General features: G+C 50.1%; 1 protein-coding gene across 1 annotated transcript; it reads left to right on the plus strand.

The window, feature by feature from the left end:
- Nucleotides 1-3,330: 3,330 nt before the first annotated feature.
- LOC103581958 (HRAS-like suppressor 3) lies at nucleotides 3,331-10,120 on the plus strand. The gene is made up of 2 exons (XM_008563656.1): nucleotides 3,331-3,543; nucleotides 9,960-10,120. Exons 1-2 carry the CDS (start codon nucleotides 3,331-3,333, stop codon nucleotides 10,053-10,055), a joined length of 309 nt encoding a protein of 102 aa, XP_008561878.1. The 3' UTR covers nucleotides 10,056-10,120.
- The last annotated feature ends 2,322 nt before the right edge of the window (nucleotides 10,121-12,442 follow it).

Here is a 12,442-nt window from a genome sequence, read left to right on the forward strand (position 1 = left end):
GAGACTGAGGAGCAGCCCCGCCTTCTTCCTGGATTCAACTTTACAGCTTGGCTATCTATACATATTCATGCTATATAATGAATATTCAACTAAGGGACTGGTCCCCAGTTATGTACTAGGTTATGTAACAGGTTTGCACATGCTCAGTTGGTCTCCTTTACAGCATGCTCATTGGTCAAATTCCATCACATGCATTGAATGCACTTAGAATATTCAAAGTGCTCTACAGTACGTCCAGTGAGAAGTCACTCAAGTAAACTCCTTCTTACTGAGCATGCCCGGCCACCAGGATAACACAAGTCTGCCTCCTGTGGTCTCAATCTCCACGTGCTGGTACCAAAAATAGGTGCTACAAGCAACACTAGCTCAAGACTCAGAGGAGGGGCTTGAGTCCTAGGGGAGTGGCCTGGAACCCAAAGCCAGGGAGACCAAGCACCTCCTATCTCAAGGGTATATTCAAACTGTGGCCTCCATTTTGATTTCTCTTTAACAATATACTCATATATCTATTCAAAATTAGTTTTTTAAAAATTAGACTTATTGAAGAATAATTTACAAATGGTAAAACTTACCCTTTTAGTGTACAATTCTATGAGTTTTGACAAATGGATATGATCATATAACCATCACCATGATACAGACATAGAGGAGTTTCCTTGTGTTCTGTCCAGCCAAACCCACGGCTGGAGTTGCCCCAAAAGTGGTGGTAGGAAAGTTTGTGCAAGGGAGCACCCCAAACCAACCCAAGACAGGGCTGGTTGGGATTCTGAACAAAGCAGCATTAAATGGCAGGCTGACCAGCCCAAAGCATTTATCAGGGAACTTATTTACAGAAGGCTGGAGTGTCCTCTCGATAAGCAACAAGATAGAAGATGAGGGCCGGCCTGTGGCTCACTCAGGAGAGTGTGGTGCTGACAACACCAAGGCCCCAGGTTCGGATCCTTATATAGGGATGGCCGGTTCGCTCACTTGGGAGAGCGTGATTCTGACAACACTAAGTCAAGGGTTAAGATCCCCTTACCGGTCATCTTTAAAAAAAAAAAAAAGATGATCGAGACAGAAGATGATATGAGTTCAGGCATGTCTCTAACGAGGGGGTTGGTTTATGAAGTTTATATGAGGGTTTAAGGAATTTGGTTCATGATGGGGGCCAGTTTCTACATGTTTAGCACCATGTCTGATTTTTTAGTGTTTCATTCAACAACCTAAAAACCTTTATCAGTGGCTGGGAATGTTCAGGCCTTGGTTGGGTTCAAGCCTGCAAGGGAAACATGCAGCTGGCCAGACCACAGATCAGTCAAGGTAGTCTGTTTCTCAGACAGGACTAAGAAAGAAAGTGGGGGAACTGGGGGACTCTACACCTCCCCACCTAAATTCCCCCAGGCCCCTTTGTTGTCAACCCCCACACACCCTCCCACACCTCCAGCTCCTGGCAACCTATGGTCTTCATTCTGTCCCTAGAGTTTTGCCTTTTCCAGAATGTCGTATAAATAGAACTGTACAGAATGTAGCCTTTTGTGTCTAGTGACTTTAACTCACCATAATGCATTTGAGGATCTTTTACGTGGTTGCTCCTTTTTGTTGCTAGATAGTATCCATTGCGTGGACGTATTGCCCTTCGTTTATCCACTCTCCGGCTGAAGGGCATTTTGGATGATTTTCAATTTTTGACACTAATTATTAGAGCCACTATAAATATTCCCATACAGGCTTTTTTTGTATGTGTATACATAGATTTTCATTTCTCTTGGGTAAATCCCTAGGAGTGGGATTGTGGGGTCATAGTTAAGTGAATGTTTAACTTAATAAGAAACTGTCAAACTGTTGTCCAAAGTACCTCACCAGCAATACAGAAAAAGGGGCCCTTTACTGGGTGAAAAGAAGAAATTCATCCTAGAGACGGGAGACTGAGGGATAGAACAGGGAAAATTACAAGCTGAGAAGGAGACTTTTGGGGTTGGTGGGTACTGAGGGGTACAGATGGAGGAGACAGGGTATTTTTCTCATGAAAAAGAATAAATTCTTGGCGACACATTTTTATGCCTGTATTAATCTTGTTTCCTCCAGCCTCCCCTTCTTTTTGGGATCTGTAGCCCAGGCAAGGCTGGGTGCTAAATCTTGTTTTTCTCCTCGCCAGAGAGTCACTCTGCCTCCATCTCTGCTCCTGCAGCTGGAGTAAGCTGGGACAGAGACATTTTAAAAATGCCCTTTGAAGGGCCGAGCCCATGGCGCACTCGGGAGAGTGCGGCGCTGGGAGTGCAGCAGTGCGCCCGCCAGCGGGTTCGGATCCTATATAAGGATGGCCAGTGTGCTCACTGGCTGAGCGCGGTGCGGCCGGTCTCAAAAAGACAAAAAAAAAAAAAAAAAAAAAAAATGCCCTTTGAAAAGAAAATAAAAACTGGTGAGCTAAAGCGTAAACACACACACACACACACACACACACACAGAGCAAGTAAGTTGAGATGAAGAGAGGAATTGGCTGTGCAGAGGCTGACATTATACCAACGAGCTTTCTAGAGCCAGGCTGCTTCCAGCAGGTCCATCATAAACCCCAACATCCATCAGCACTTGCCTGAGGACTCCAGGTGTCATCATTTTGTGACTGTCTCTTTCCAGCTTCCCAGGAAGCCTGGGTGAGGCCAGGAGGCTGGGGTCCCCTTTAGAGGTAAATTGGAGAATTTGGAGCTGGAGGATGTGGACATTACCTGGCCCGATCCCTTCCATTTATAAATGATAAAACTGGAGTTCCAAGGGAAGGGACTTGCCTGAGGACACAGAGTGAGTGAGCCATGCTGGACCCTGTGCCCTGCATTCCTGGGTCAGGCTTCTGTCCTTCTCTGTGGTTCCTTTCCGACTGTTTCAGAATGCCACCCTATCCTGCTGGGGCTCCCACACACTGGCTCTGGGAGGTTGAGAGATGTTTTTAGGTCACAAGCTAGTGAGGGGAAGCCGGGACTGGGCCCTGGGTATCTTCTGCCCCCCGTCCTTGTCCTGCACCACTCGGCCTCAACAGCTGACTTTTTCAGGGACATCCGGCCTCATGTAGTCCTTAAGAACTCAGGTCCTTTACTTTAGATATGAGGAAACCAGAGCCCAAGGATCCCTGGTGACTTCTCCAAGGCACCCAGGCTTAGGTCTAACTAGTTCTTGAGTTTGGGACCAGGCCAGGTGGACGGGTCCTTCCATAGCTCGTCCTTACTGATGCTGCGAAGGGCAACGAGGCTGCCCTGATTGGGGCCAGCGCTGAGCCCCCTGGCCCTGCCCAGGACTCAACTCACTGTTTCTGCAGGTGAAACCGTGGGAGGTGGTGCAGCCAGCATCAGGTCTGCCATGACTGACAAGGCCATACTGTCTGTGGTGGCCGGGAGAGACAAGTACTGGGTCAATAACAAACACGATGACAAGTATCCACCACTGCCTGGGAATAAAATTGTCCAGCGGGCGGAAGAGCTGGTGGGGAAGAAGATGTGCTATTCGCTGATCAGCCGGAACTGCGAGCACTTTGTGAATGAGCTGCGCTACGGGGTCGCCCGCAGTGACCAGGTGCGTCCTCAGCAGTGTCCTCTTCCCCAGGAACTGGACCATTCCCTCAGCTGATGTTGGCTGGGCACCAGGGTGGGTGGAGTGTATTGTAGGGGCTATTGTCGGAATCCTGCCAACATAGCCAATTGTATGGTTAGGGCCCACAGACCCTTCAAACCTGTTGTACAGACTAGGTCATAGACCCCTCACATGCCAGGCTGGGACACCAGACCCCTCACGTGCAGGTCCACAAGCTAGGTAACTGAGAAAGATCCTGGGAGCCATTGACAGTTGACATGAGCTCAGTCCTCAGCTTCCTCAGCAGCAGCAGTAGTGGTGGCCTCCCTGTGGACCCCGGGGGGATCCTGGGGGCAGGGGGCACTATGGATCAGAGCCACTCGTCCTTTATACTTAAGCCAGATAGCCCAGGACACCTGGGTGTGAGTCAGACGACCCAGGAACACCTGGGTGCACATGCGCAATTACATTAGACAATAACTGAGGAACACCAGAGCACACGTGCATATTTACATCAAATGCTTAGCAAGACTCCGAATCCCAGAGGGACCCTGACCATTTATCATGACTCCCTACAGTAGAGATAGAGCATGAACAAGACAAAATAGCAGAGATGGGATCCTGCCTTCGAGGACGATACAGTGGGGTGGGGGTGAGGGTGGGGAGAGAGGCAACTGTGCAGATCAGTGCAATTAGGCGGGTGATGGCCAAGGAAGGGGGTCATGGACATGACAATCACCCCCTTGCTGAGCCCTCCCTGGCCACCTGGCCCTGAGATGGCCCTCCGCAGCCCTAGAGGCAGGTTTTAATATCCCCATGTTACAGATGGAGAAACTGAGGCTACAGTGCTTAAGTAACTTGTCCAAACTCATTAAACTATTAGGTGTGGGGTGTCTAGTACCTGTCAGCCAGATGCAGAGGGGGAAGTTGAACCCGGGTGTGTTTCTGCTCCCAAGGCCCTGATCAAGGAAACCTTCACAGAAGAGGTGACACCTGAGCTGAGCCCAATTTACTTCTTTTGATTAATGTGAAAGTGGAAAATGAGCTGGAGATTTCCAGGATGAGGGCCGGTAAGGAGTGTAGGCAGAGGGAACAGTGTGAGCCAGGAGGAGGCAGAGCCTGTGTCGCGTTGGTCAAATGTTTTCTGTAAAGGGCTGGAGAGGAACCATTTTGTTTTGTGGGCCAGGTGGTCTCTGTCTCATTACTGTTCTCTGCCGGTAGCTCTGCAGCAGGAAAGACGCCGCAGACGATATGTCAGTGAATGGGCGAGGCTGTGCTCCAATAAAAGGACTTATGATTTTATTTTTATCTATTTCCAAAAGGAGATGGCAGGCTGGGTTTGACCCTGTTGGGAAAAATAGGAAAATGTCAGGGCCCCTATGGTGTTCAGAGTCCTGCCGAGCATTTGCTGTGTATGAGTGTATGTGTAAATTGTGTATGGGCACCCAGGTGTCCAGGGTTGTGGACTTACGTATAAAAGACTAACAGCCCTGCTCCACAGCCTTCTCAGAACTCTCAGAGAAGCCACTAGGACAGCTGCTCCTAGATCTGAATAAAACCCATTCATTTTTCTATACCCACGGCTCCCAGAACCATTTTTTCCCGCTATTACGTAGCTCACAGACCTGCATGTGGAGGGTTTGTAACCCAGTCTGTGCAACAGACTTGAGGGGTCTGTAAGCCCTAGCTTTACAGACCCATGGGCCATAGTTTGCCAACTCCTGGTGTGAAATACTCTGAAAAACACATAACACCGCACACATTTTTGCGTGACAGCAAACATTTAAGAAATCCTAAATGTAAAAAATTTGCACAGGATGGAACTTTCGGCATATTGCATACGTGCTTTATGTGCATATTTTCTTCACGCCTTGGGATTGCACATTTAGCTCATCCAATCAGTGAAAAATGTTTCTGTGTAATTTAAACAGCCAAGCCAGGCCTTATATCAAACCAATTAGCCAAATCAGACTCAATTTCTTTTAGGGAAAAAAAAGGACAATTTTTCAATTCAAATAAGCGTGTTAGTGCACATTTCCAGGACACGGTCGTGTCACTTTAGAATTCTAGCGCTGCGGTGGCACGTGTGAGGCAGGGCGCCTCCCTCCACAGGCTTGCGTGTTCCTTCCTGGAGCCCTCGCTGTCAGGAACAATGCATTCTCGAATCCCTGCTGGGGGGTGTCCAGCGGTGTTCACACATTAGCCCCTGCACATAGATTCAGGATGGGGGAGGATTCAGCTCTTCTTTCATGAAGTAGGGGAAGGGGAGGGGGTAAAAAGAGGGGTGGGCAAGGAGAATCCACACCTTCTGGAAGTGAGCTCCCCCAGGATGGAGCCCACGCTGCTGTGGCCCCAGGACACAGTGGGAAGTGCTCCTTGGTGCCCAGCAATGACTCTGCTGATGGGGTCTCCCTCCATTGAGCTGGGGAGGGCAGACCTGCCTCTGGACAGGAGGGTGGCTTGCTGGGGGGTGGGCCGGGCCACCTTATCGTGCATCTAGCAGCACTTCCAAAGGCTGTGCAGGATCCCAACGATCAGTCTGGCAGAGCCCGATGTTAGCGGGTGGTTGGCATCTGCAGTGCTTCTGGGCAGTCAGGACTCAAGTGAGCAGGGGCTGGGGGAGGCCGTTCTCATATTGAGTTCGTCCCTTGCCCTGGGGCCTCCTTTTGGAGCCTCTTCTCCTCTGCAGGTGATGCATCCACCTGCCTTTCTCTCTCCCTCTCACCCTTCCTCTCTGCTGCCTCTGTCTGTCTAGAAAGACCTTCTCTGTCAGTCCCAACTCATCTCTCTTATTCTCTCACTTCAAGAAAGTGGGCTTGTGAGAATCATATTGAGTTTGTCCCTTGCCCTGGGGCCTCCTGTTTGAGCCTCTTCTCCTCCGCAGGTGATGCATCCACCTGCCTTTCTCTCTCCCTCTCACCCTTCCTCTCTGCTGCCTCTGTCTGTCTAGAAAGACCTTCTCTGTCAGTCTCAGCTCGTCTCTCTTCTCTCTCTTCAAGAAAGTGGGCTTGTGAGAACTGCAGAATTCTCCGCACATAACGACTCCATCCAAACCCTGCCCTGATGGACTCTCCCATGGCTTGTAGCAGCACAAGCCTGTGTCCCTGGGACGAGCCCAGCCCCCCATTAAAGTGCCTGCCGGAGAAAGCTCTGTGCTGCCAGGAGAATTACCGTTTGTTGTCGCCACACCTGACCATAGACCCTGACCTTCCCAAGCACTTCCTAAAAAGGTCTTACATTTGTGAATCCTTCCTCTGTCCCTTGGAGATGCATATGTATATCTCTTACAGCTCAGAAATGTCTTCCTCGAGGACCTGAAAGTAATTCCTTTGACATATCATCATGGGAAGGACAGGCCTCTGTGTCCTAATCTCTGTGTGAGGACAGAATCCTAAGTCTCATCACTGCCAGCCCCAGGCACAGCTGGCCTCACCGAGATGCCCCTGACCAGCTTTGGTCCTTTTTCACCTCCCTGCCTCTGCTGAGCCCCTGCCACAACCCCTCCCCACCCCATCATCTCCCTTTAAAACACCCAGTCATGGGACTTCTGGTCAAGATGGTGGAATAGACAGTCCCCAGCATCACTCTCTCCCATAAATCAACTAATTTACTACTATTAAAAAGCAACAACAGCCAAGCTGGGGCTGCTAGAGTTCAGGGGAAGAGGAGGAGAGACCTATAGAGTTCACGAAGGCGGGAGAAGCCCGATGAAAGAAAGAAAAAAATCTTTCTAAATGTTTTCCAACCATTTTGAATCCCAGCCACTTCCAGGCTGGAGCTGCTGAGTGCACAGAGCAGGAGCTTGCAAAAAGCTGCAGCTGTGCTCTTTGGATGAAGTTGCTTGGAGGGGGCAGGGGAGAAGAGGGCTTTGGTGTCCGCCAGGCCAGCAATCCCACTAATAGGGTTCCTGTGGACCCACATAAGACCGAGGAGCCACAACAATTGAAAAAAAGGAGCCACTCAGAGGCTAGTGAGAGATTGCAAGGGACTGGAAAGCACGGCCTGTCCCGTGGGAAGTGTTTGCAGCAGAGGTGGTGGGGGAGACAGGTCCATCGGGGGAACACTGGGGCACAGCAAGGACAGCTGATCTGTCCCCCAATCAGTGTAGGACCCCTCAGAGGAGACTGGTCAGGAATATAGAATTGCATGGGGTGCAGTTTGATGAAAAGAATCAGGCCCAGACCAGTGTTTCTACACAACCCAGGTGCACTGCATTTCACTAAACCCAGGAGTACCTATAAAGTCAACCACTGAAACCTGAGCTGCACAAAAAGCCTTCCCAAGGGAATCAGCAGCAAAGCAGCAACTTAGCCCAACCACGGAGCTCAAGTACTGGTCCCCACAGGAAGTTCCCCCACTTTGGAAGTAAGCAAAGGACAACAAATTAGTTACAGTGCAGAGTTTAAGTTGTGGGAACAGCAAATAATACAACACAGAACTGAAAGGAAAAACAACATATCCACAACCAGAGACAAAGTTTGATATTAACTAGTAAAGATCTCATTTCCCCTAAGAACACCTATAACACCTAGAAGGACCTGAAGTCGCCTGGGCTCCCAAGCCAGAAAGGGGGGAGTGCTGGGGGCCTCAGCCATGACCTGTGACACCTGCAACCAGTCCTGAGGTTGGGAGCCTCAGGCCTTGGTCACCCCCACCAAACACGACAAACAGCAACCAGCCCAGTGACAAACAAAAAGCTGCTGCAGGAAGTGCCCTGTGCTGTCCTGAGCTGGGGCAGTGAGGGGCCGAGGGTCTTGGCCATGCCACCCTACACGTACAGTCGGCCCAGTGATGACCACCGAGCCACAGAAAGAAGTGCCCTGGGTTCCAGAGTTGGGGTGGTGGGAAGTGGGGGCTTTTGCCACACCCCCCTGACATTTGCACCCAGCCCAGCAATGACCAAGCCCCCCAGTCTGCCCTGTGGGAATGAGGGGGGTGGGTGCCACAGACCTCAGTTCTGCCCCTCCTTCTTCCTCCACCACATTTCCCTCCCCTTTTCCCTCTCTCCGTCCCTCCTGGCTGTTCTGCAACAACATCATTGGATGTACAAAATAGTATTAATAAAATAAATAAATAAACATAAAAATTAAACCAAAACTAAACAAAAAACAAAACACCCAGTCACCTCTGCACGAATCAGAGTGGAGCTCAGCTCTTTCCCTGTTCAGCAGCCATCGCTGGATGGTCTGTTCTCACTGCTTTAACTCATGTCCACCTTTGTTCATCTTTGACACTGGAAACGTTTCTGAGTGTCTTTGAATAAAAGAAACAAAGTGTTTTCCCCCCTCTGGTCTCCAGCCACTCTCATCGTTCAAATTCATTGATATTCCACGGAAATCTGCTCTTTGGTCGCTGTTTGCAATACCTGCATCCTTGGTGGTGACGACCTTAAAGGCACCTGGTGGGAAGTCAGGCGGGTCTGAGCCTCGTCCCTCTCCCCCGTGTGGCTTTTCCTGAGTTCCTTACACTGTCTATCCTCAGTTTTCCCCTCGGGAAAGTGGGAATAAGAATGCCTACTTCACAGAGTTGTAATAATAACAATTAACAGGCAGATTAAGAAGAATCCAGAGCCCGTGATGTACCCAGCCCAGTGCTGACAACTGGAAAGCAGCCGTTCTTGTGTTCTTTTTGGTCCCCTCCACCTCCAGTTCCACCTGTGCTGGTCTCTTAGACACAGTGACGAGGGCAGAGGCGACCCACAGGATCAGAGTGGGCAGTCCCAGCAGCTGTCTCTCCGGTTCACACCAGCTGCACTGTCACCCAACCCTCAGGGTCACCCTCCCATCTCCACCATTTTTTCATAGTATCCGCTTCCTTTTGCAGAAGCCCCTTCCTATCAGCGCATGCGAGGCAGTCTTATTTCATGGGAGCACATCCTCAGTGCTAAGCACAGTCCAGCCTTTGTCAGCAGAGGAATCCTGAGCACCTACTCTGTGCCTGGTCATGTGCCGAGCGCTGGGTACCAAGAACACTGCAGGCAGGTCCCTGCCCTCAAGCCCTGATACTGAGAGTTCCTTGGGTGTTTTCTCCCATGTCACACCCGCTTCAAGGCTTCTAGTCGGCCAGCCCTGACCTAGACCATCGGGGCACTGTCCCTCTGTCCTTTCCACAGCCACCCCCTGCAGGTTTATTTGGCTTTAAACGCCCACTGGGTGTGTGGAGTCTCCCTGCTTTGAGTCTGTGTTTCACACCGAGGGCTGCTTCTTGCATTCATTCTTTCCCCACCAGGCACCTCCTCTCCTTTCCTGACTGGGCCTGACCACTTGACATCCTCCGTCCCTGCCAGTATTTGTTCCTTCTGTGATTCGGGAAAAGGGGACAAGTCCAGATGGATCTTTCCTGAGCTGCAGGTTCCTGGTGTATGTATTCAGGGTCTGGCCCTTGGTGCTGAGTGTGATCCTTTTTCTCTTCTGTCACAGGTCACTTATGTGTTTGTGGCTGCAGTTGTGGCTAGTCTGGTTTTTGGTGACATCATCGGGATTGCTGGCTTCATTGGGATTATGCTGGGCAGCTAGAGGAAGAGCAATAAATCCCAGGAATCGTCCTGACAGCAGCCACTCAGGATGGGGAAATCTTGCTTAGCCAGTCAGGATGGGGATTGATTTACTGATTTCACGCTGTGATTATGAATGCTTATTTTAGCGGAGGTAAATAAAAGCTTAAGAACATGTTATTTTAGAGAAATGTCACTTAGCATGAACTCTGTCAAAGACACAGTTGGGCTCTGTTCAGACTGAATGTGTGTGTTCCCTTCCCACCTCAAGTTCATATGCTGAAGCTCCAACCCCCAGTGTCATGGTATTTGGCGGTAGAGCCACTGGGAATGTGAAAGTTGTCAGAGTCAAAATGGGGTAACTTATGTCAAATCCTAATGACATGGAGCTGGGGAAGGGCACGAAGAAAGAATTCTCATGCACGCATGCCTGGTACCAAGAAGTATCACACAAGACTCTGCCAAACCACCACCTAGCACAAAAGCCATTACCACCTCCCACAAATAACACTTCTGCTAGGACATCTGCCCAGCAGCTGCTTGTCTAACTTTGGGCTGATGCCACACTTGTTACTGATCCTTGTAGTTAAGCACAATTGTTTCAAAACAACTTATGCAGCCTTCATTGTTTTCTCCTTTAAAAACTCCATCTTCCTTTGTCTCCCTTAATGTGCCCATAGTTTACGAAGGCACCGTATTCCACATTGCAATGCCCACTTTACGTAAGAATAAACTTATTATCTTTGAAGAATCTCTCTTTGTCTGTTATTTAGTTTGAAATGATGTAATTCGGTGTAGGGGAGATCATGAGGGTATGGCTCCTATGATGGGATTAGTGTCCTTTTAGGAAGAGGAAGAGAGACCAGAGCTCGCTCTGCCATGTGAGGACTAGTGAGAAGGTGGTTAATCTGCAAGCCAGGAAGAATGCTGTCGCCAGACACCAAATCTGTTGGCCCCTTGATCTTGAACGTGTGGCCTACACGACTGTGAGAAATAAATGTCTGTTGTTTAAGCCACCCAGGCTGTGGCACGTTGCTGTAGGAGCCTGAGCTGACTAATGCAGGCTCCTGCCCTGTGACGGGGACGTGGGTCCTGGCCGTCCACTGCTTCTCTCTGTTTCCCCTTGGAGGGCTGTGTTCTTTTCATGGTGTGAGGATACACAAGGGGCAGAGGGGACACAGATGGGACTGATGGATGAGAACAGAACCCACTGGCCTGCCAGGGCTGGAATTGTGTGTGGATTCTTGGCCATGGACGTGACTCGGGCCCCAGGGCTCCCTGCCGCCCTTGATTTCAACACTGATTAGTGTCATTCTTTCCCCCTCCTTGGCATGTCTTTCCTCTGCCATGTCCTTCCTCCTCCTCAGCGTTCCTGCTTCCTCACCCCTTCTGCTTGCCATGACCACCGAGTCTCTCCTCCATGCCCTCCTGGCTTCCCTTCCCATATCAGGTCAGATTCATCTGTCCCAGCTGATGCTCTGTGTTCCCAGCCTAGTTCCCAACAGAGAATCTGATTGACTGAGCTCATCACAGCTCAGCCTACCCATTGGCTGCCCTTGGATCACATGGCTCCACTGGCCAATCAGCTCTGCTTGATGGGGCCAGTGACACGATTCCAACTCAACTGCCCAGGCAGTTTCCCTTGGAGGGTTGCCAAGGTCCATGACTGACACCCCTGTACAGGGGCAGCTGGGGATGGGCAGGACCCGGCTCCGACCTTTGGCCCCTCAAGAACCATGGAGACCCTGGGTCTAGTCTCAGGGGAGGTTTGGTGCCTGGAATTAAAGGCGTGTGCTCATGACTGTCCTTAGATCTGATTCCCCAGTCTACCACTGCTACTCGTAAAATAAAATCTTTGAGTCCAGATGTTTGATTTATTTTTTCATGTCAGCAATGCTCATTTCATTAGAAGGCATCAAGAGTGGAGAGACAGAAGCAAGAGAGCTCTGTTTCTTTAACCTCACCCGTTTCCTGGCCAGACCCCCCTCCATGCTGAGGGCCTGTGGTGTGAAGGAGTGAGGGGCCCACTGTGGTTGTAGGACCCGTTCTGTGGGACACAGCCCGTCACCCACCGTGGCACGTCAAGCTGAGCTATCACAGGGTCATACACATCGACGGGTTTCTGTCTGGTAAATAATGACTGACAGGTTTGCATAGGGGCCGGGCTAATCTTCTCTGTGTCATTCCAGTTTTAGTATACACGTTGCCAAAGTGAGCCCTGACTGACAAGTTTGAATGAGTTCAATCCTACAACTTCAAATCTTTCTCTCAAATTACATGGAAAACAAATGTCAGAGCAAATTTCACCATACACAGAGGCATTTGTTCATCTGCCTCACCAAAGGGGCGCAGAGCCGTTCATTTATCCTGTTCTGAAAGCTGAATGACACAGTCCTCTGTCCTTTTAGA

The sequence above is a fragment of the Galeopterus variegatus genome, unplaced genomic scaffold (genome assembly GCF_000696425.1).
Source record: "Galeopterus variegatus unplaced genomic scaffold, G_variegatus-3.0.2 Scaffold14392, whole genome shotgun sequence".
NCBI classification, from domain to species: Eukaryota; Metazoa; Chordata; class Mammalia; order Dermoptera; family Cynocephalidae; genus Galeopterus; species Galeopterus variegatus.

Excerpts from the sequence above, each read along its gene's own strand:
- LOC103581958 (XM_008563656.1), top strand. The coding sequence starts at position 3,331 with ATGACTGACAAGGCCATACTGTCTGTGGTGGCCGGGAGAGACAAGTAC. Across the intron at positions 3,544-9,959 it reads GGGTCGCCCGCAGTGACCAG|GTCACTTATGTGTTTGTGGC; the intron begins GTGCGTCCTCAG and ends CTTCTGTCACAG.